The following is a 24,837-nucleotide window of genomic DNA, read 5'->3' as shown; positions in this document are numbered from 1 at the left end:
TAGGGACGCCGCCCTTTTTTTTCGTCTCCACTTTCAAAAAATCGTAACACTTTTATTTTTCCATTGACGCAGATGTCCGCGGTCTTCTATTTTGCGGGGCAAGTTTATTTTTCAATGGTACTATTTAATGTACCATAACATTAATGGCTTCTATTCCGTATGTAATGTGCACACAAATTTTGCGCAGGCAAAGACGCCCATGTGAAGCCACCCTAAAACGTAACAACTACTGAGTGACTTCTTGCTCACATGGGCTGTGTGTACACAGGCCGACACTAACCCATAAACGTTTCGCGAATCAGCAATTATTCAGGCAACTATCAGCCCATACCAAGGACGGCTTCACACGGGCGTATGTGTAAAAACACTAACCAATGTTTTTTGGAGTGTTTTTTTGACTATTCCAACTCCGCCCTATTGCGGGAGGATGGGTCCTGCGCCATCTATTCTCGCGTGTAGTATTAATGTGCAAGAATCCTGCAAGTGAAAACGAAATAATTGAAATGAATGGTTTTGTTTCGTCCCATTTGTCCAAAAGTGGCAAAATCACGGTCATCTGAAGAAGCCACAGGGGGGCATTCAAACTGGCATGAAAATCGTGCGAGATTTGTGTGTTGTGAGACGCACAAATCTCGCACAGATATGAAACCAACTCTTTTGAATGGGTTCATTCATAGCTGCGATGTTTTCCTGCATGGCACTGCGATGTGATGCCATGCGGGAAACACATTGCAGGATGTCCTATCTACTGTGTTTCCCCGAAAATAAGACAGTGTCTTATATTAATTTTTGTTCAAAAAGGTTTAATTTTTTTACATTTATAGCTGCCTGGACACTATTTAAATTGACTTTTTAAATTAACTGTTAGCAGGGCTTAATTTTGGAGTAGGGCTTATATTTCAAGCATCCTCAAAAAGCCTGAAAAATCATTTTGCATCCTCAAAAATTCTGGAAAATCATGTTATGTCGTATTTTCAGGGTATGTCTTATTTTCAGGGAAAGAGGGTAGCTGCAAGATTGTCCATTGGTTTCAATGGGAGAACTCCGCGATCCCCTGCCATAGCTGTGACAGCCGCGCCGGGGGATTCCTTCAGCCTCGCAGTGATGCAAGGCTGTATTCAGATGAAATTGCTTCGCCTCCAGGGGGTTTATGTGAGTGACTGAGGCTTTGGGCTGTATTCGCAGGGGTGATTTTCCCGTACGAGCTGCGTTTAATTCCAGGAGTGACATAGCACACAGGGGCAAAGAAGCCATTCATTTGGATGGGCTAATTCACAACTTTTTCTCAGACCGATAGTCCAAGTTAGAAAAATTGCTGCAGGTCCTATTTTTGTGCGATTCTTCTTCACGAATCGCGCATTATGTGCTGTGGGATTGTGAAAAAACACAACGCAATCCCATGACATGCAATTTAGGTGGAAGTGCAATACAATTTTCACGCATGTTCCTATGCGAAGAACATGATAAAAAACAGGAAGTGCAGAGCGGCAAAAAATGCGCATGAAAATGGATGTAAAACACATACAACTCACATGCAGTGAAAACTGCAAAAAACACATCGCAAGCAGTATAAAAAAAAAAAATTTACCTGGAAAGTCAGCTTTTGACTGGCCAAAATCACACTTGCCCTCATGAATACAGCCTGAGGCCACGGGCAACAAAATCGTGCGTTGTGATGCAGAAAACATATTGCGGCATGTTCTATCTCCCTGCGTGTTCTCGCATTGCATCTCTCATTGTTTTCAATGGGGCCGGCAGCAGCATCGCACCATATGCTAGGTGCACACGATGCAAGGTCTCCCATTGAAAACAGTGGGAGGAACTCCGCTGTCCACCGTGGCTGTCAGCTTGCTTCTTACCCGAAGTGATGCGAAGCTGTTTTGATATGAAAACGCCTCGCATCCACGGCTATTACACATGGATGGCGAGCGCGATATAGGGACCGTGATTCACAGCCCCATATTGTGCTTGCCAGTGTAAAGTTAACCTTAGGGTAGTTTCGCACATGCTAGAAAAATCGCACGATTTTCGCATGCTGCGAGAGTCCGTAAAAAAAGCAGATTATGAAACCAACGATTCTCAGTGGTTTCCTTCCCATCTGAGATGTTTTCACTGATGTGATGTTGAGAGAACAAAAAAATCGTGGCATGCTCTACCTTTCTGCAATGTGCGATCTTTTTATCTGCCATGTTTACCTATGGAGCCTCCTTTTTATGGCATCAAACTTGCGTTGCGATTTAAAAAATTTTTTTTTGCCAATTAGGTTTTATTGGTATTTTTTATATTATTCCACAAAACAGTAAAACAAAACGGCAGTATCATATCTTACAACAGTACCGTCCAAGGCGGACTCACAATGACACTTACGTAAATATGTTACTCTGTTCATAAACCGCATCGCATGTCCGTAAACAGACACAGTTGAAAACTAATGTCAAACACTGACAAAAAAGGTATGGGGTATGATAGAGGGGTGCGATTTTAATATTAGAAAGTCCTATTGACTTGCAATAAAAAATCACGGCAAAGAAGAAAAAAAAACGTGTGAGAAAATTGTGAGCAGCAGCAATGATTTTGCGAGAAAAAGCAGCGCTGACGCTCAAAAATCGCGGCAACATTGTGATCACCCATGTGACACTAGCCTTAGGGCTTAAACATGTGGGCGTGTTTTTGTACCATTTTGCGGGCGTAAAAGTCATGGCTGCAAACAGGATGAAAAGGAACCATTGATTTCAGTGATTTAGTTTCCACTTGCGGTATTCTTGCCTGTTAATACTACGCGAGAGAAAAGGTAGGGCTTGCCGTATCTTTCTCGCTCGTAGTTTTTCTATGTGTGATAAGGTAGGGCAGGACCTATCTTCCCGCTTTCTTCTTCAAACTCGCACGCTATAGCGCGGAGTTTGAATAGTCAAAAAAATCCCTTTGGTTCATGCGCTAATACACTCCGTAGCAGCGAGCATATTAGCGCATGCTCCTGTCCGTTTACAGTAAGGCTGGGGTCACACAGGGCGGATTTGCCGCGGTTTTGCTGCGGATTGCCGTTGCATATCCGCACTGCGGCAAAACCGCTGCGTTTGCAGTGCAATGCAGCACAAATGAGATTTGCCAAAAAGCTGTTCTCACAGGACTGATTTTTTCCGCACAGCCGCAGTGCGGAAATGCAACTGCGTCGCGGTTTTAAAAGATGCCGCATGTTCATTCTTTGGTCTTTTCCGCAGCGCTTTTTTGTCCATAGACCTCTATGGACACAGCCAAAACTGCACCAAATACGCGGCAAAAGTAAAAAAGCGCTGCGGAAAAAAACGCTTGCGGATTTTTCCGCACGAAAATCCGCAGCAAAATCCAAGCCCAAATTAACCTTTGAAGCGGTTTTGCTGTAGAAGCAGTTCTTCTGCGTCAAAACTGCAACGGAAAAACCGCAACAAATCCGCCCTGTGTGACCCTAGCCTAAGGCCTCAAGGCAGCTTCAAACAGCATAACCATCGTTCAAATAGTTACTTGAAAGAACGAAAGTTAGTGACATTTGCTTCATATAAACAGGTGAAGAGTGAAAATTCATCCACTAGTCACTTCGTTTCAGCTCACCTAAAAATAGTCCCTTGTTGATTAATCACTGTCTCGTGTAAACAGGTAATCGTTGTCTTTCAACGACTAGCCAACAACTTTCCAAAGAAGAATTGCGCTTCAGTGAGCACAGAAATTAACAATTGCTCTGGCCGCATAATGGGACAAAATGAAACCACTTATTTCAATATTTCCGTATTCACTAGCGGTATTCTCGCACCTTAATTGTACAGGTGAGAAAGGATAGGACTTGCCCTCATTTTCCTGTACGTAGTATTAACTATGCGCAGGAAAAGTAGGGCAGGCTCTATCTTCCTGTCCTGCTATGGCGTGGAGTTTGAATGCCCATCGAGAAAAACAAAACCTGGTTAATGCGCAACTACAGTGAGCGTAGTTGTGCATACAGCTGTCTGAAACCACCCTAAAAACCAACGTTGCAATTTATAACAATTATATTTTTTCGACTTGGCCTTTAATTATAATTATTGGTCAATTTGGCGAGACAATCGGTGCATCTACAGCAAACTGCACATTTAGGGACCTTTCACACCGGACGGAATAGGCGTACGACTGGAAAATTCTGTACCAAAATCTGCAGGCTGGAATTAAAAATGGCTTAAAACCTGCCTGCAATTCCACATCAAGATCCGCAGTTAGTCCTATGGATTTTGGTGCGAATTCGGCTGCGTCCTGCGGCGTAATTCTGTCCTATGTGAAAGGTCCCTTACAAAACCCCATGCGTTAACACTCCCACCTGCATGATCCCAGCGCAGGTATCAGACAGCATTACTTACCCCCGTGCAGGTAATATCTTGTGCATCACTTGGAAGAGTCTCCAGTCTCATCTCCTGCTGACAATTTCCATAGTGTAAGCTCAATGTCAGCAGGAGGGGGAAGAAAGCCAAGAGTTTCATGCTTAATTTCCCAAAAGCTACAGAGTAGCAAACCACATGCAAACCTTATTGATGCCTGAGTCAGCTCATTACTAGGTGGTGAAGCTGCCGTCCATAAATATTCCAGTATCACAAAGGAAAGTTTCGATAATCGATACCAAAAGTTTAGAATTAGAAAAAAAGTTGTAAAAGTTAAAAAAAAATATGGAAGTAGAAAACTATGGGGAGCTATAAAAAGGAAGGTAACCGACAGTGAATGGTCCTATGGGTGTTCTTCCTCTATTTCTGAACCCTATAGGGGGTCCTTATTGACTATGTAGGTCCTATCCGGCGTCCAGCAGTCCCTGAAGGCTCATGGTAAGGTAGCAGATGCCAACTGCAATCCAAAGTGTATAGCAATGCAGCCAGTGTGTGGCCCCTGTGTCCCGATGGGCCCCTGTGTCCCAGTAGTGTCCTGTCCGGAGGCAGTGCAGTTCCCAAGTGCAGTCTGTGTGCCGCCTCCGCACACACCCTGCTGGAGGGTTCCACCTCCAATTGCTGGGAGCAGAGCCTTCCCCTGTGCTACTGCCCAGACACAAGTCACACTCATGACTCAGTCCTCTAATACCTGCACAGTCCTGACAGTGAACCTCAGCTGCTGCAAAACCTCTTAGGAGCAAACCAGTGATCTCTACTGCAGTGTATCACCATCATGTATCACTAGAACAACAATGTAACAATCTAATAATAACAAAAGCAACAATGTAACAGATAACCCCCATCATCTCCTGGCTTATTATTGGGGATGATCATGAAGTCATACAGCAGGGGGTACATTATACCTTATAATACAGGAGGAGGCTTCTGCCCAACATTGTTTCTTATGAAATACCCTCATCCTTTCAAGAAAGAAGCTCTGCAGCAGCTGAGATGTGTGTTACGAGGTTCTGCAGCAGCTGAAGTGTGTATTATGAGGTTCTGAAGCAGGTGAAGTGTGTGTTATGAGGTTCTGAAGCAGGTGAGGTGTGTGTTATGAGGTTCTACTGCAGCTAAGGTGTGTAATATGAGGTTCTGTAGCAGGTTAAGTATGTAGCATGAGCTAGCTGAGGTGTATATTATGATGTTCTGCAGCAGCTAAGGTGTGTATTATGAGATTCTGCAGCAGCTGAGGTCTGTATAATGATGTTCTGCAGCAGGTGAGGTGTATATTACGAAGTTCGGCAGAAGCTTAGGTGTATTATGATGTTCTGCAGCAGCTGAGGTGCGTAGTATGATGTTCTGCGGTATGTGAGGTGTATATTATGAGGTTCTGCAGCAGATGAGGTGTATATTGTGAGGCTCTGCAGCAGCTGAGGTATGTATTATGAGGTCCTGCAGCATGTGAAGTATGTATTATGATGTTCAGCAGTAGATGAGGTGTGTATTAGGATGTTCTGCAGCAGCTGAGTTGTGTATTATGAAGTTCTGCAGCTGCTGTTTATACTATGAGGTCCAGTGGCAGCTGAGGTGTATATTATGGTGTTTTGCAGTATGCGAGGTGTATATTATGAGGTTCTGCAGCAGCTAAGGTGTGTATTGTGATGTTCTGCAGCATCTGACTTGTGTATTATGAGGTTCTGTAGCAGCTGACATATGTATTATGAGGTCCTGCAGCAGCTGAGCTGTGTCTTATGAGGTTCTGCAGCAGCTGAGGTGTGTATTATGAGGACCTGCTGCCTGTAAAGTGTGTATTATGATGTTCTGCAGCCGCTGAGGTGTTATTGTTAGGTTCTGCCACTGATGACATGTTTATTATGAGGTTCTGCAGCAGTGAAAGTGCGTACTATTTGGTGTTGACACCGGTTTATGGGACATAAATTGTGTGACAGACTTCCTTTAAAAACTTCAGCTCGCCTCAAAACAAACAAGCCCTCATATAGATATGTCGATGGAAACATTTAAAAGTTACGGCTTTTAATAGGAATGAAAATCCCAAAGAATTGTTGCGTCCCTAAGTACTAAATTAGGCCACATCCTTAAAAGTGTCAATGGGGTTGCCCCATTTCTAGCAGTTTTTCTGCAGGAAGCAGACAGCTCCGCAAATTGTGCAGTGGCCTAAATGGATACTGCAGGCTGATTTCCATTTACTTCAATAGGACTCTGCCTGCAGTATCAATCCGGCCACTGTAAAATGTATGGTGCTGTCTGTTTCCTGCAGCAAAACAGATAGAAGTGGGGCAACCCCTTTAAGGAAAGAGGAAAAACTATGTCAGTCAATCAGTGGTCAGCAAACTTGAGTGAAGAGATAAGCACCGCCGCTGATCTCTGTATAATCATTAGGTTCCCAATGAAGTATATTAAATTGTTATTAACAATGCGTGGAGCCTAATCATTAAATATGATAGATGTAGAAGTGGAGACAATGAGAGCGGAGACAGCGGAAAGAGCGGCTGTCACCGGAGATTTAATTATCCTGTCAATCTGATTTATGCAGAATAAGGAAATCAATGCCAACCATTTACACCAGTCTCCCACAGAAGGATGTAACACGGTGCCAGGGCAGCTCTGAGCCCTTCAGAAGACCGGATTTAATTGATACATTACCTAACAACCACAGTTTGTTATGTATTAAGTGTACCTGCTATATGAAAATGGGCATTATATTTATAGCTAAGGATTAGCGGTCCTTCCTCCTTGCACCAACTCTAATGCCCCATAGGCCTGCACTGCCAACTACAGAAATTCCAGTGGATGACAGTTTACCTTCATTGCCATAAGGCTTTATTCCCAAGAGCACATATATGCCGCGTTTTCACACCCAGGCGCATATGCACTACCCATGTGAAGCATTGGTGTTCAATGCAGCTGTTCCCACTGGCGAATATGCGGCGTTTAAATATGCCGGCATGAAAAATAGAACATATATGCGGCCGATGTATATATGCTCAGCCAAAACATAGTTCTGGAACTATGTTTTGGCCAATATTCGCCAGCGGGTCCCATAGACCCCTATGGGAGCAGGGAAAGAGAAAGGAGGGTTTTCTGGGGTGCGTCGTATTTTTTCGCTAAAAACTACACTCACGGTCGTGTGAATGGACGAGAAAACGCTTTCCGTGATCGCTGAAAAACGCCCATTCAGGCACTTATACGGAGCAGGCGTGAAAACGTAAAGACGCCGTTTGTGGGAAAGAGCCCTAAAGCAGTGTTCCCCAACTCCAGTCCTCAGGACCCCCAAGAGGTAATATTTTCAAGATTTCCTCAGCATTGCACAGGTGATGTAATTATTGTCAGTGCCTCAGACATTCCCACGGGTGTTCTTACTATAGGATATCCTGGTAACATGACCTGTTGGGTGCCGTGAGCACTGGAGTTGGGAAACACTGCCATAAAGAGATAACGATAAGCGTCATTAACACACATACGGTACTGCTTATCTCCCATTTAAATAAAGAAATGAGTTAAAATTCAACATGCCCAATCCTTATTTTCCTGAAGAGTAGACATCGGGGGACGCAGATAGCTCCATATACAATGCCCCTTACATTAAAGGGGTTGTTTGGCGCGCATTTTACAGTGGCAGTTTGGAAATAGTAAACCAAGGTATACACACCTGTTGCATGCCATGCTACTCCAGCCACCCCTTCCCTATGATCTTCTTGTGGAGCTACACGAATCCTCCTCCTCATGCTTCTGTCTCATCCCCTGTTGTTTCAAGGCACTGTTGTCAGACAATACCCACCACCACCACCACCACACAATTGCCTAGTCCATCTACTCTAGTTATGAAATGAGCTTGGTTCTGGTATTGTATCTGCATACTACAGTTGATTTGCGCTGTAATTGTTATAAGCTTGGTTCTAGTGCTGTATTTATGCACGAAGCTTGGTTCTAGTGCTGTCTATCTGCTATGAGCCTAGTTCTGTTGCTGAATTTATGCTAAGAACTTGATTCTAATATTGTATTTATGTTATGCGCTTGGTTCTGGTGCTGTATTCTTGTTATGAGCTTACTTCTGGTGTTGAATTTATGTTATGATATTGGTTCTTGTACTGTATTTTTGTAATTAGCTTAGTTTTGGCGCTAAATATATGCTATGAACTTTGTTCTGGGGCTGTATTTATGTACCAAACTTGGTTCTGGTGCTGTATTTTTGTTATGAGCTTGGTTTTGGTACTGTATTTATGTTTTGAGCCTAGTTCTGGTGCTGAATTTATGCTAAGAACTTGATACTGGTGCTGTATTTATGTTATGAGATTCCTTCAAGTGTTGCATTTATGTTATGATCATGATTCTGGTGCTGTGAGCTTGCTTGTTATTTTATGAACTTGCTTGTTATTGTCAGCTATTATTATTTATGTGTCTGACCTAAATTTTATTGTTGTAGTCTGATGACTTCATTGTTTTGCAAATCGGAAGTCAACATGGTCTCCACCAAGCTTTTGAAAAAATCGAAAGAGAAACAGAACTTGATAGATCAGGTGAGTAGGCCAAGTGTTTCAGAACCTCAAAGTGGAGATCTGCCAATTTGTGGTGCATGTGCCTTGTGAGGAGCGGCACTGTTTTGAAGAAGTTCACGAAGTTCAGTTGGGGACACTAGTTTAGTGGATACTGAGCATCTATGAGGTTTCCTAAGCTACGGCTTCTACAGTCCTATTGAGTGATGTGTTCTCCATAAATCCTCCTTGTGTCCTCAGAGACTATGGGTATTTCTGGAAACTATATAATGGCACTACACCTGAGAATGGACGCACCTGCCTGTCAGCCTGTGGATAAACAATGTGATTCATGTAATTCTAAGTATGTGGTTATAAAGTGATAAGCGTCCTGGCATGAAGTTATTTTTAACTCTGGCACAACACCCAACAACACACCTAATTAAAAGACAAAGATTGTTACACTCAATTCTAAAGGGATTGGCCATATCAGACAATCTATTTTTGATAGGCCAGTCCCACCATCATAAAGCTACTAACAGGGACCTCCAACGATCAGCTGCAATCTGTGGGTGAACCTGGCAGCAAGTGTTTAATTCTCCTACAGCACCCCCGCAGGGGAAACAAAGTATTACACAGTTCCCATTAAAATCAGTAGGATATCCATGTAGTGCATAAACATGCCCAAAGTGAGAGACTGTTTGTAGTTTGTTGTTGAGATCCCTAATCATCCTAGCAGGATTATTAATAATTAGGATATTAAGATTAGAAAATTAATTTGTACATGATGAATACAAATTAATTAGGAAATTGTTGTATAGTGAAACTTCTTACAGGGGTTGTCTGTTTGCAAACTAGTGATGGCCACATCCATAGGATAGGGCCTCAATAGTAGATCAGCAGAGATCTGCGCCCTAGGACGTCTGCCAGTAAGCAGTTCGCTGGGCAGTGTGCTTGTGCATTGAGGTATTTTCTTCAGGAAGTAGACAGCTCTGTTCTCAATGATGTGGCCATGTTTGGTATTGCAGACCAAGTCCCCATTGAAGTGAATGGGAACTTTACCTGTAATACCAAGGCTGGCGACTGCAGAGAGAAATGGAGCCGTCTGCTTCTCACAGAAATCAGCTCAGTGCATAAGAGCATGGACCTGGCAAACAGCTGATTGCCAATATACTGTTCATGGCTTTTCCTAAGGATAAGCTATCAATATTTTAAAACTGGACAACCCCTTCAAATCTAGAAATTCTGATAACCAGCACAAACTGCTAGATTGTCTAGTGCAGTGGTCTCCAGTTGGTTGCGCTCCAGCTGTTGGAAAGCTACATGTCTCAGCATACTCTGATAACCCATGGCTAGAAGGCAGGGTATATATAAATATGCAGCAGGAGGCAAAGGGAGCAAATATCCCAGCATTACACAGCGTTGTGCCCAGCGACTCCCATGTCTGGGTGCGTGCTGCATTGGGTACATAGTGACTATTTCAGAGTGAGAGTTTCGTATAAGGATCTGTGTGAAACAAGACCCAAACCTGATATTCCAGCCCTGCTTGCGCAATAGACGGAATACATTCTTGCCTTTCTCGTTAGACCACATTTTATAACATTCATGAAAATTCGAACAAGCATAGGTACATAGTTCAAGTAGTGGTTAATGACTTACAGATATATGCAGACTATTTATAGGGTCTATAAAAGTCACACCCATATTAACCAAAGAATCAAAAAATGATGGAGAGCGCCACAGGTAGATCCAATCCAATCCACATTCGCTGAGATATGAGGATACAATCCCAATGTGTCTTTTCCTCAGTACTCCAATCCTTTCAAACAAAGGAGAGCTGCAGATACAAACTGGGGGCTCTGGAACCAGAGCTCACCCAGATAAAACAGAAATCGAAAAGTCAGAAAAAAAGTCTGCGCTCAGGGATGGAGTGAACTGAGAACAAATTCACATAAAAGTAATAGTGAGGTGTGACACTTACTTGAAAGGAGGGGGGTATGATGCACAGATGCCCCCTCCTCGGAGTGTCCTCAACACAGTATAGAGCTATGCTCCAAGGTGCATAGTAGTAGACCAAAGGTTAAAGTCAGACGAAACTTTTTTAACCAAAGAGTCTCATAGTAACCAAATAGTAGTACCATATCATGTCTAAATAACCACAATCTGTGTCAGATAACAGGACCATAGAGTACTCAGATAGTACTGCTATACAGTACCTACATAGTGCACTACAGTGGTCGCTTAAAGGGGTTCTGCCAGAATTAAGTTTTATCACGTATCCATAGGATAGGTGTAAAGTCTGATCGTTGGAGGTCCAATCCTGAGAACTGGGGTCCAATGTCCCTTCTCGTCTTCACTGGGGGCTTACTTTACCCCTCATAGTAAGGAGACTGAATGGCTGCACATGTGCTGTACCGCTGCATTAATTTTCAAAGGGACTGCCGGAAATAGCAGAATACAAGCGCACAACTATTTCTATCAGTCCCATTAAAATGAATGGAGTGGCAGCCACACAGGCACAGCTGACGCTCCATTAATGTGACATCACTGTGGATGGTAGAATCATCCCTGTAGTGATGAGAAGAGAAGGACACGGGTCCTCCATTCTCGAAACTGATGGGGGTCTCAGCTGTTGAGACCCAAACCAATCAGAGTTTTATTACCTATTCTATGGATTCGTGATAAGTTCATTCTGGTATAACCCTTTTATACTGGCACTGCCTAATAATACCATATGGTGCCCATATAATACTGCTTTAAATTAAATAAAATAATCCCTTGGTTAGAGGAGCAGCCACCAGGCCAGCTACAGTAGGTAGGACAATAAAAAAGACAAGGGGGAGGAGTTAAGGCCCTTCTTATAGGGTTTGTTCAAAATTTGAATTAAAGGTGTTATACCACAATTACAAGTTACCCCCTATCCACAGCACATCCACAGAATAGGGGATAACATGTTGATCGGTGGGAATCTCACTACTAAGACCCCTGTCGATCTTGTGAACGGGGGTCTCCATTCTCCTTACTGCACCGTCCGCAGTGAGGAGGAGACTAGATAGTGTGCTGGTCATGCAAGTGCACTAGCGCTCCATTCCTTCTCATTTTGCCTGCGGAAATAGCTGAGCGGCATCCACTGAGGTGTTTCTGTCAATCCCACTGAAATGAATGGAGCGCTGGCTGCATGCTGACATCACTATGGAGGGAGAAGCAACTCCCACAGTGAGTCCCATTGTCAAGATCGCCGGGGGTCTCAGCAAGGTTCCCCTATTCTGCGGATAGGGCATAACTTGTAATTTGTGGTACAACCCCTTTAACTCTTCGTGTCACCTGTCCAAAGCACATGGTAGGGGAATAAATCCCCATTTATGAATGAATTGCTGTTTGGACTACAAGAAAGAAGAAGACCATAATAAATGAATTCTGTATTCCTTCTGCACCATGAGAAAGGACATTGAGGGCACAACGTTTTGTAATTTGTGTCCACCCGAGGCTCAGAAATGACTTTGCAGAACAGTTTTTACACATTTTATTTGAGAACTGAAGAAGAATTCAGCAACTTACTTTTTTTTATCCTTTTATAAAAAGTTTTCCCTTCACAGTCCAGTCTGTCCCTACAAACTCTGTACACAGCATATAGCTTACATTTTATAACATGGCAAGAAATTTAGCAGTTTAGTCTCATTTATCAAAACTGTTTAAAAAGGAAAACCTTAAAGGGAATGTGTCATGCAAGTTAATAGGGGATAACTTTCAGATTGGTTGAGTCCGACTGCTGGGACCCCCAATGATCCCAAGAACAGGACAACGCTGGTTGCACTTCCGTTCTTTGGCTCCATTCATATGACTGGGGACTACCAGAGACAGTTGAGTGCTTCAGCTCGGCTACTCTGACAGTTCCATTGATATGGAGTGCATGTGTGACTACTGCTGTCCTCACTTCAGGATGTGCTGGAGCCTTGCTCTCAGGATCATTGGTGGTCCCAGCTGTTGGACTAAACCGATCTGAAAGTTATCCTCTTATCCTTTGGATAGGGGATAGCTTTCAGCAATAGCACGACTCTTTTAATAGCCAATGACAGCAAAGTTTTAATTTTGTCGGAGCAGTTTAAAAAATAAAAGCTGAGCTCTGATTGGTTGGTATGGGCAACAGGGCAGGATTTATCAGGCAGTATGGATAAATGAGGGCCCATGTATCTTTATGATTGTTTATACAAACAGCTGTTTTCACAAAATCCTATAATCGTAGAGTTGGAAGGGACCTCCAGGGTCATCGGGTCCAACCCCCTGCTCAGTGCAGGATTTACTAAATCATCCCAGACAGATATTTGTCCAGCCTCTGGTTGAACACTTCCATTGAAGGAGAACTCACCACCTCCCGTGGCAACCTGTTCCATTTATTGATCATCCTCACTGTCTAATATCTAATCTGTGTCTCCTCCCGTTCAGTTTCATCCCATTGCTTCTAGTCTTTCCTTGTGCAAATGAGAATAGGGCTGATCCCTCTGCACTGTGACAGCCCTTCAGATATTTGTAGAAGGCTATTAAGTCTCCTCTCAGTCTTCTGTTTTGCAAGCTAAGCATTCCCAGATCCTTTAACTGTTCCTCATAGGACATGATTACAGACCGCTCACCATCTTGGGAACTCTTCTCTGAACTTGCTGTGGTTTGTTGATGTATTTTTTAAAGTGGGGTGCCCAGAACTGGACACAGGATTCCAGATGAGGTCTGACTAAGGAAGAGTAGAGGGGGATAATGACCTCACGTGATCTAGACTCTATGCTTCTCTTAATACATCCCAGAATTGTGTTTGCCTTTTTGGCTGCTGCATCACATTGTTGACTCATGTTCAGTTTATGATCTATTAGTATACCCAAGTCTTTTTCACATGTACTGCTGCTTAGCCCAATTCCTCCCATTCTGTATGTGCTTTTTTTATTTTTCTTGCCAGTTGTAGGACTTTGCATTTCTCCTTGTTAAATAATACCATTCTGTTAGTTGCCACCCACGGTGCAAGCTTTTCTAGATCTTTTTGAATACTCTCTCTTCCCTAGTGTTAGCTATCCCTCCTAGCTTTTTTACCAAATTGGATCAGTTTCCCCTCAATTCCCTCCTCTAGATCATTTAAAGAAACACGTATCAAGGAGAGCGCCTTGCACACCATCTAAGACTGCATAGATATAAAAATATATAATTCAACTCACCCAGTGCTCAGCGTGCCACCTAATGGTGACCCACTTACACCATGAATCCAAGTAAGTATATATTGGTATCTTTCAGAGGTTTCCCCAATATCCAGTTCCATGGAGAGCTGCAGACCAAGTAATACTCCGGTCTTTTTTAAGCAAAGACTGAATGGGAGTAAGATGAAGAAGTGAAAAAACTTTTTCTGCGTTTCTTTTTTAGGAGTTGCCTCGCTTTCCAAAGGGATCAAGATGGCCCAAGTCCAAAATAGAGGTTTATTATATAAATAAAATCCAGAGGTAATTTACCTTTTTTTAAAAAAAACAAACAAACAATACATCCAATATGCATGCAACGCGTTTTGGCGTTATCAAATGCCTTTATCAAGCATCAAGCACACGCTTGTATGAGTGTGGCTTCACACAGGAGCGATTCGCTCAGTGCATGAAGGTGGAGCGGGTCGGGGATTGTTCTGGCTGTAAGCCACTATTTACAGTAAACAGGCAGTCGTTTGTAGATGAATGACTGCCTGTTTATACAGGCCTATGCAGAGGCAGACCAACAATGATTTTATGGTCTGCATGAAAGATCCAATCAGTGATCACTGCGTGCGCTTGCCCTGTAGACGTAAATTTGCTTTTTGCTTGACTTTTCCCCCTTGATTTCTAGGTTTAGGTCCTTTTAAATCCTCTCATATTAAAAATGCAACACAAAGAAGGTATGATGCATTAAGGATCACCTCATGTACGGATGGCATTTTTTTTATAGCAAGTATATATTTTTTCTGTGATATTTTACAAATTTTTAACACTCCTGATGAAAATGATTTGACATTTACATAAATTATCCAATTAATCTTTTCTTCATATGTACAACATTTAAAATATTGGGCCCTTTATAACCAATCTCAAAAAAAGTCTTTGTTGCCCATAGTGACCAATCAAAATCTAGAATTCATTTTCCAGCAACATTCAGAAAATAAAATCTGAACTGTGATTAGTTGCTATGGGCAAAAAAGAATAGCAAAGTGATGAGTATTGGCGATGAGGACTAAGGCTGTTCAGGTCTCAAAAGGTTATTCGCATCTCATAAAGTGAATCTGCGGCATTTACAGTAGCAGCAAAGTGGATGAGATTTTCAAAGTCTCGTCCACACGCTGTGGAAAAAAATCTGCATAAAACCTGTGCAAAATTTGCCATGACGTATGGAATTTAAATCCACAGTATGTTGATTTTATCGCCATTTATGCTTGCAGAATCCACCTCTTCTCAATAAGGGCGTGAATTCCACATCAAAAGCTGCATTAAAAACCATGTCGAAATCTGTGCAAACTGTGGATTTTGATACAGACTTTCAGCTGCAGAATGAAGAACATCTGCTGCTTGTGAACATGTGATCAGTGGGGGTCCGACCTCTGATTCTTCTGCCGGTTCTGAGAAGGAAGGGTCTGCAGCGCCGGTGTAGCACTATATTCCCCTCACCATATTTTTCTGCACAGTGGGTGGCAGAGATAAATAAGGATTGGTGGAGGTCCCTTCAGTATCAGGATTGGTGGAGGTCCCTTCATTCTCAGGATTGGTGGAGGTCCCAGAGGTCGGACCTCCACTGATTATATAATGATGGTATAGCCTTGCGATAGACCATCACTTTACAGGATGGGAATCACATGTTAAAGAAGAACTCCCCTTTTGAATGAAATTTGTTACTTATAATCTGCATAAAAACTTTGACTTTGTAAATCCATAATTTGCTTTGTAAATCCTTCCCTTTATGTAACTTGTACTGATTTGGAAATATAGATCATTTTCTTCTCCATCAACACCTAAAGCAAAAAATTCTATCAGCTCCTTCCTCAAATCTGTATGTGGTTAACCTGCACTCCACAGGTAGCCATGTGATCTAGTAGCTGACCTCTGTGTCCTTAAAGGGGTTGGCCCACAACTTAAAATTGTTCTACAACCACTCTGTCCTTCCTGATTGCTGCTGACCAGGACATGTGACTACTAAAACCAATCACTGGCCACAGCAGTGACCTTCTAAAGTCAGTGATTGGCTGCAACGGTCATGTGTTCTGGTCAGCAGTAACCAGTATGGACAGAGTGGTTATGGAACAATTTTAAGTTTTGGGAAAACTCTTTTAACTCCCATCAAGTCTGGAGAGAAGGAGAATTTTCTTTCTGTGTAAACAGAGAATAAAACATCACATCATGGAAAAGCAGTACTAGATAAATAAAATGAAGTATTTGTAAAGATATTCAATATTTGAAGCAGATGCAGTAAATACATCATACAAAAGTGGAGTGTCCCTTTAAGCCATTTATTGTTAGACAAAACTAACTTTCTTGGACTCCAACATTGGCAGCACATTCAGCTTGGCAGAGAGGGTATGTTATTTCTGTGGAAGGAGGATAAGTGTCTACCAAACACTTCTGTTGTTCCTTATCCCTGTGAAGCAAATGATCAGGGAGGTAAAAATCCAGCCTGCCCGATCAATCATCCAGTACGGTATCAAGAGACGCTTAGGCTGCGCCATCAATAGAAGATTTTCCAACAAAATCGCAGCTCCAAAGTCTATAATAAAGCTGGGGAAGATGGCAACCAATTAGATCACTTTTGGACTGTGGGTGGGACCATAAAAAGGGTGGGGCTTATGTAAATTTGCATCTTCTCAATCTTAGTGGGCCACTAGAACATAATAGCCAGCATCCCTTAGTATCATCTATTGAAAGCCCCAGAGTTGAAAACTTTCCGCAAACAATCTGTCATGCGGTGGATCTCTCCTTGGTTCCATCATGTCCCTTTGTCCTCGCTCTTTATCATCTGACATCTTCACCAAGTTTGTTTTTGCACAGTTCTATGTGGTGTTGAAGACCCCGTCTTTTTTCCGAACTTATGAGTTTTTTCATGAGGTATTTGGCAACTGCCTTTATCAGGCACGGAGGAGACATATAAGTAGTGTCTTGTAGATGGCTGACCAGTCTATAGAGGTCCTGAAGCAAACGGTACCGGGAGATCTTTCTGAAGCATTTGGGGATATCCTTCTTCTCGCAAAGTCCTTCAAAGTAGACCATCGTATAGTGCTGCAGGTTTTTATGCTCCTGTTGGACCTCAAAGTCTTTCTCTAGGCAGGACATGGCTGCGCCAAAGAGATTAGTTGAGTCTTTCCATCCAATGCTATTGACTTGCCGGTTTTTCCATTGCTTGTACATGGACATGCTTCGTCTTGTCCATGCGATCATCACTTTGCCATTCCTTTCGCTCACTAGCTCTCTCTTTTGGTAAAACCAGGGCAACATTCCAATTTGGCTGACTGTGTTCATGTCCCATAAGTCCAAGATGACTTCACATCCCAGGATGCTGTGCAGGAAGTCAGCAAAGCCACAAATGAGGGTCTTGTACTCTGCAGAATCGGGGGAGTACACAAGTAGAATGGTCCTTCTCCAAAGTGGAGCTGAGTGGAGAGGAAGAAAGCAAGGTTACAATGTTTAGAGAGCACCTCACATCCCATACACAAATTCATATTGGCTAAAATGTTTCATAATTGATGTGGCCCCATTTCTACTCGATAATTTTAGACCCTTCCAGTGACCCTAATATTCTACTTTTAATCACACACCTTATGGTGCCAACCATAGTGACCCCCAGCAGCAGTGTACCCAGTCCACGAGCCCCTCAAGCACAGTGTGCGCCATTTCTTTGGCCCTTCATGCCCTTATTGTTCTTTCTCCTTAGATTTCACAGAAGGAAAGCAAAGTTTATGGCTTGTGGCAACCAAGTCAACATGAGGGGGGGCTGTTATTTGTTTCAGAAGTTGAGAAATGAAAAAGGATTTAAAGGGGTCATATGAAGAAAGATCCAATCCAGATCCAGGGTGCTGGCACCTCTACTTCTGGCCCTGTTGCGACACTAGGTTGTCGGATATAGTGCTCCTTCCCAAATCTCAGGGTCATTAAGTTATTGCAGGGAGTTGGCAATTTGTCTTATTTCAATAACTAAGCCACCCCCTTTCTCTGTCACTGCCAGGGCACTGAATGAGCCAGTCAACCGGCCCCTTGCAATGAAATCATAGACTCCGTCTAGGTCCCATCTGAGGGTGCAGTTTTTGCAATTTTAAACAGAAGCCCTGATGGGACCCCTGGACAGAGGCCATAATAAGGTCTGAACAGGTCCTAATACTGTAGGTATCCATGTAATGTGGTCGTAAGCAACCAAATAATACCAACGTACTAATGTAGCACGTGACAAACTAATGTCTGGTTATTTAACACACCAAATGATATTGCGTTACAATCTGAACTTTCCATAGCCCTTGATATATACTTGCTGTCTGAGTACGCTACATTAATGGCATAGCACACCATGAAATAAAATGTTCTAAGTGCTGGAGCTGTAATGCAGCAAGCATTGGCCATATAATACTGCTATATAGTGCCTGCAAAAATACTACACAGTAAATCTATAATAATGCCACATACTGGAAAAAGAATACCGCCATACTGTGGCAAACAATTTTACAAAGCATTGCTCCACTATATTGTTTGCATAAAAATACACAGTGAATGTATAACAGTGCCGTATAGATGGTGTAAAAGTAATACCGCCATACAGTACTCAAACAATACTACATAACCGTGGCTGTGTTCAGGATTGTGACAAGTAATCATAGATTAAGGGGGACTTTTTTTCTCACCTGTAAATATCTTCCATATCCTCCGGCAACTTGTGTAAATGATGAAAACCAGTGTGAAAACCACCAGAGATGTTGCGAGAGCAAGAAGACCCAGATGCTTGTGAGAGACTGGATAGGAAAGAGATAGGACAATGGGTGATGGGAAATTACCATCTTATAATTACTACTGATGATCTATTCTCAGAATAGGTCATCAATAGGTGATCGGTGGGGGTCTGCCACTTGGGATCCCTACCAATCAGTTGATCTTCCAGGGTACTTTCAGTGCAGTCAAGCCGGACGTCCACATTGGGGTCAGAGCCGGAAGTGTAATAAAAGGTACTGCTACCACCGATTTCAATGGGTGCAAAGCCTTCTATTACATTTCTGGCTTTGACCTCAAAGTGGATGTCCAGACTGGCTACATTGACAGCGTGCTGGGGGATCAGCTGAACAGAGGGGGTCCTGAGAGACGGACCCCAGGCAATCAGCTATTGATGACCTATCCTGAGGATAAGTCATTAATAATAAATTCCCAGAAAACCCCTTTAATTTCAAGTCATTTAACTACTTAGATTTTTATTAGAGCAGGGAAATTAGTGCAAAACTACAATTCCCAGCATGTTGAGGAACTACAACACTGGAATTACTTACAGTCAAATGAGCAGATGAGATGTTGATGTGAAAAACGGACGTCAGAACGCCAAACCTGGGAGGAAAAGTCAAGAGTCAGATGGGAACGGTAGAATATCAATGTGCAGAGCAAAGAAATACTGGAACCATGATTAAAGGGGGTTTCCAGGGAAATACTATTGATGACCTATTGTCAGGATAGGTCATCAATAGTTGATTGGCAGGGGTCCGTCGCTTGGGACCCCGACCGATCAGCTGAGCGGGCGCATGCTGTCAGTGTGTATTTGTGCATGCTGTCCTCTGTGTTATTGTGGCGCTGACAGCATATGTCCACTCAGCTGATCGGTCGGGGCCCCGAGCGAAGGACCCCTGCCAATCAACTATTGATTACCTATCCTGACGATAGGTCATCAATAGTATTTCCCTGGAAAAACCCTTTAAGCGGCACCATCATATGGGGCAGTTTAGACAAAAACTTAAAGGGGTTGTCCCGCGCCGAAACGGGTTTTTTTTTTTTTTCAAACCCCCCCCCCCCCCCCCCCCCCCGTTCGACGCGAGACAACCCCGATGCAGGGACTTTAAAAAAAAACTGCACAGCGCTTACCTGAATCCCCGCGCTCCGGTGACTTCTTACTTACCTGATGAAGATGGCCGCGGGGATCTTCTCACTCGGTGGACCGCAGGGCTTCTGTGCGGTCCATTGCCGATTCCAGCCTCCTGATTGGCTGGAATCGGCACGTGACGGGGCGGAGCTACACGGAGCCGGCATCCAGCACGAGCAGCCCCATTGAAAAAAGAAGAAGACCGGGACTGCGCAAGCGCGGCTAATTTGGCCATTAGACGGCGAAAATTAGTCAGCTCCATGGAAACGAGGACGCTAGCAACGGAGCAGGTAAGTATAAAACTTTTTATAACTTCTGTATGGCTCATAATTAATGCACAATGTACATTACAAAGTGCATTAATATGGCCATACAGAAGTGTATAGACCCACTTGCTGCCGCGGGACAACCCCATTAAATGTTCAGGGGAGTGACGGCTGGCATCATCATTTCCATTGACTTTGAGTAGAGTCAAAATGTACATTCATGACGATTGAACTGCGATACTAGCCAAAACCTATGGACAAGTGTGGTACTGTTTCTGAAAAAAGAATTTCAAAAGGGTTGTCCATTAACACTTTATCAGCTTCATGTGCGTGTAAAAGGGCCTTTGGGAGCTGTTTGCAGAGCACAACATCTGGTCTGAGCTCTACATACAGCTCCATTGTTCTTGCACAGGCTGTCAACAGAATACAATGTAAGCTCCGTCTCCCGTACAGAGCACAGCGTATGGTTCGTGTTATCTCTCTCTGGCTGAATGATGGATTTTAAGCTCACCTTAAAATCATAGTTCAGCCAAAGAATAAATGATGGCAGCGTTTACACGCAATGATTATCTCTCACATGCCATAATTTGAATGAATTTTGAGCGATGATCATTAAATGTAAATGGGCCTTAGGTTTTGCTACAATATTTATGATATGAGCATGAATCGTGCTGTACATATCTTATGAGTTTGGTTATGGTGCTGTAATTATGTACTAAGGTTGATTCTGGTACTGTGTTTATCTACTGAGCTTTGTTATGGTGATGTATTTATAGTATGAGCTTGGCTCTGGTGCTGTATCTATGTACTGAGCTTGGCTCTCGTGGTGTATTTATGCATTGACTTTGGTTCTGGTGCTCTACAGTATTTATGCCATGGGCTTGCTTCTGGTATAGTATTTATTCACTGAGCTGTTCCTCCCATTGCTGGCTTCAGACAAGGGGCGGGGAGGGAGCTTAGCTTTGCCCCGTCCCACCCCCTCCCATTACAAACAGCCGGAAGGGAGGAGAGAGGAGGTGACCGTCGAGGGGAAGGGAAGGGCAATGGCATGGCAGCCTTGGTGTATATGCATTGGGCCCATGCTGTCTAACGTTTGTGTGCCCGTTCACACGTTTTTGCGTCGCCAGCGGGCACATGTGAAAACTCCTACGGCCATTATTGTGTGAACTGTGCTATACTGATACTTCTAGGTGGCGCCAGGTGAACAAGTGCCAGCACTCACTACAAGTATACAAGAGATATCACTGCTCACATCATACTCGTTATTCATTTAGCACATTTTTATGGCAATGTTTGGGCAATACTTGTGTCCTGTATTTGTCAACTCTTCATCTTATGACATAGGGAAGTTCCTGTTTACATCATTTTTGCTGTTTAGAGATTTAGCACCTTGGAGAAACAAAAATGTGTTGCCAGTTAGAGGGGAATGCTACCCGCAAATCACCAAAAACAACCTAAATCCCATTTAGCCTCGATAGAGTTTAACTGCAATACCAGACATAACCAGTGATCTGGCGTGGTGCTGTTTTTGGAAGAGATCAAAAGAAAGTCCTTACCTTGATACAATCTCCAATGCCGGGGCGAGGGAGCCATAGCTGTAAAACTTGAGATCTGACTTGATGTTGCTGAAAAAGACCATATTTTGCATTGAGTATAATCGTCTTATTTCTACATGTCACGTAATATGAGTTATTTAGTAAATTTTGGGAGGGTTCTTGTTGATTTTTGCTATAGGAGCCATTAATGACACTATGGAGATTACAAGTTTCCATCACATTCATGTGATCATCTTGGAGAAGCCTTTTCATGTGATAGACTGCATGCTGCACTCACCGTGGATATGTTATAGATGAGGGATTGGGGGTCGCAGGCTCCAGTTTGCTGGTTTTGGTGGCACACGGCTGCGCTAAAAGATGCTGGAACTGTAGAGGATATGGTGAGCAGCAACTGAGTGAGCTGGATCTTCACGTCCATATGCCAAAGCCGATCTAAAACCAAGCAGAAAGCCAAAGAATGCATTAACCCTTTCACTATCCCATGAGAAGTACACTGAATGGTCATTTCCTTGGATCCCCCATCTAGTAGCGCGTTGGACCTCTGTTAGCTTTTAGAACTGCAGTCATTTGTCGTGGCGTCCATCCACAGGTATCAGAGGACCCGGGTGTGCTAAGAAACACTTCCCCACACCATTACTGCACCAGCCTGACAGGAAGGGTCATCGATTCATGCTGCTTGCACCAAATTCTGACCTCTCATCGGCACGGTGCAACAGAAATCTGGACCCATCTGACCAGGTGATGTTTTTCCGCGGGTCAGTGATATAATTTTTGCACTTTTTTTGCCCCCTGGTGTCCCGTCTTTCTGTTTTTCTTGTCCCGAGTCTGACGGTGGTGCCCAGGGCCCTCCAGTAAAATTCATTCCAGGGGCCCCCGTACAGCTACATGTAACTATTACCTGAACCCCATCACAGATTCCTGGCTTCTGCATTTCACATACAATTTAATGGAAAGGTGGCTGCGTTTGCGTACAACCCTGTCTCCACTGAAGTATATGAAGAAAGCAGTGAGTGGGTATTTGTGAACTCCCGTTCACCAAATAGATGCGGATTCCAGAGTTGGCATTCATGGAATATGGTGTAATGAAAACAAGGATCTGGTATCGTGTTAGGCAGTAGAGCAAAATGTGATTGTTCTCAGCAAGAGAAACCACGTAATCTTGTGGATATGATACCTTTTAATGGCTAACAAAAATACATGATGTAATAATAGTAAGCTTGCGAACCAACGCAGGGTTCTTCTTCAGGCTTATGGATTGGATCTGAAGAGGCATGGATATTTATACACACTTATAACATACATACTTATGACAAGGCACAGATATGGATGTGATTGGTTGGCACTTAAAAGGAATTCTGCAACAGCAAACAAACTTTTTTTGTCTAGGCACTGATAGCAGAGTGAAAGTTTTATGGTCCCTAAATTACTGTTGGGGGGGGGGAGGTCGGGCAGGCTAGAAATGCTACAAGAGCTACACAAACATTTTTAGTTAAACACTGATAAGGGAGTGAAAGTTTATGGTCCCTGAATTACTGTTGATGGGGGTCTTATCTGTGCAATAAATGTCTCACACTTCCCATTCACACATAAATCCTGGGGAATAATTTAACCCAGTATTCAGCGTGTCAAAGGTTGTTATCAATTTATATTCCCAAATTCTTCAGTGGTTTTGTGACTTGAAACCACCCTTCAATATCAAAACTCTCATATCTCTTATGTCATGTCCACGGTTAGAGAAGTGCTCGGCGACAGGCAATTCTCTTTTTCTGTGTTTAATCGTGTGGCGATGAGATCTCATCCTTGCTTTCAGTTTCTGTCCTGTTTCTCCAACATAAAGACCCCCAACAGGACATTTACTGCACATGATCAGGTACACAACATTGGACGAGGAACATATGAATGTCCCTGGGATCTTATAGTCCTGCTGTGTGTTGGGGATCCGTATCCTGTCCGCAGTCAGTATATGTGAGCAGGTCTTGCAGCTCCTTACATTACAGGGATAAGTTCCTTTTTGTGTGTCAGAGGGTAATGCACTCCTGATTATAAAGCTTCTCACGTTAGGAGGTTGCCTGTAACACAGAAGCGGAGGGTCTGGGAATATGGTTTTCAGACGGTCATCCTTGTGCAGGGTATGGTGGAGTTTCTTTGCGGTTTTCCTTAGTACCTCTAGTTGCGGATTGTAGGTCACATCTAGAGGCACACGATTGTTTCTTTCCTTCTCCTTGTATTGAAGTAGTTGATTCCTCGGTATCCTGGTGGCTCTGTTGATTTGGTCATCAATTGAGGTGGGATGGTAGCCCTGATTTATAAACATCCTTTTAAGATGGTACAAATGTTCCTCTCTGTCTGTTGGGTTGGAGCAGATCCGGTTATACCTGATGGCCTGGCTGTAGACAATAGACTTTTTGATGTGTTTAGGATGGAAACTGTCCCATCTGAGGTATGTAGGCCGATCAATCGTTTTTCGGTACAGGGATGTCTGTATTGAGTTGTTTAAAATCTTTATGGTGGTGTCCAAAAAGTTGATTTCTGTATGCGAGTAGCTTAATGTGAGGTTTATGGTGGGGTGGAATGCATTGAATCTTTCATGGAATTTTATTAGTTCTTGTTCGGTGTTGGTCCAGATGATTAAGATGTCATCAATGTAGCGGAAGTAGGCCAATGGTTTGCTGGGGCAGGTGGCCAGAAAGTCACTCTCCAGTTTTGCCATAAAAAGGTTGGCATATTGCGGTGGCATTTTACTGTCCATGGCAGTCCCGGTGAGTTGCAGGAATATCTCTTTGCCAAAGGAGAAATAATTGTGTGTGAGAATGAATCTTGTGAGTTGTAGCACTGCATCAGAGGCGACCCCATTGGCCTCAAGGTGCGCCTGGCAGGCAGTCAGTCCATCCTCGTGTGGAATGTTGGAATGCAAGGATTCCACATCCATAGTGGCCAGGATGGTGCCATTGGGGAGGGGACCTACGGTTGACAGTTTGTTCAGTAGGTCCGTAGTGTCTTGCAGGTAGCTGGTTGTTTCTCACCAGTGGTTTGAGGATTCCTTCTACCCATCCTGAGATTCCTTCAGTGAGGGTACCCACACCTG

The 24,837-nt window shown here is 43.3% G+C and overlaps 2 protein-coding genes across 2 annotated transcripts in view; both read right to left on the bottom strand.

Moving 5' to 3' along the window:
• The window catches only part of IL17RC (interleukin 17 receptor C), a 60,295-nt gene extending 55,360 nt beyond the window's left edge, over positions 1–4,935 (bottom strand). Inside the window, exon 1 of the mRNA XM_066596753.1 lies at positions 4,359–4,935. Within this exon, the coding sequence (XP_066452850.1) occupies positions 4,359–4,478 (120 nt within the window). The 5' untranslated portion in view covers positions 4,479–4,935. The remainder of the gene's footprint in view (positions 1–4,358) is intronic.
• A 7,421-nt stretch (positions 4,936–12,356) lies between these two features.
• IL17RE (interleukin 17 receptor E) overlaps positions 12,357–24,837 on the bottom strand; it is a 64,799-nt gene continuing 52,318 nt past the window's right edge. Inside the window, exons 12-16 of the mRNA XM_066596752.1 lie at positions 22,030–22,184; positions 21,753–21,821; positions 19,350–19,404; positions 18,717–18,824; positions 12,357–17,477 (exon numbers count right to left, since the gene is read on the bottom strand). Of these exons, the coding sequence (XP_066452849.1) occupies positions 16,843–17,477; positions 18,717–18,824; positions 19,350–19,404; positions 21,753–21,821; positions 22,030–22,184 (1,022 nt within the window). The 3' untranslated portion in view covers positions 12,357–16,842. The remainder of the gene's footprint in view (positions 17,478–18,716; positions 18,825–19,349; positions 19,405–21,752; positions 21,822–22,029; positions 22,185–24,837) is intronic.

Source organism: Eleutherodactylus coqui, chromosome 3 (genome assembly GCF_035609145.1).
Source record: "Eleutherodactylus coqui strain aEleCoq1 chromosome 3, aEleCoq1.hap1, whole genome shotgun sequence".
Lineage (NCBI taxonomy): Eukaryota > Metazoa > Chordata > Amphibia > Anura > Eleutherodactylidae > Eleutherodactylus > Eleutherodactylus coqui.
This window is presented reverse-complemented; position numbering and strand designations above follow the sequence as displayed.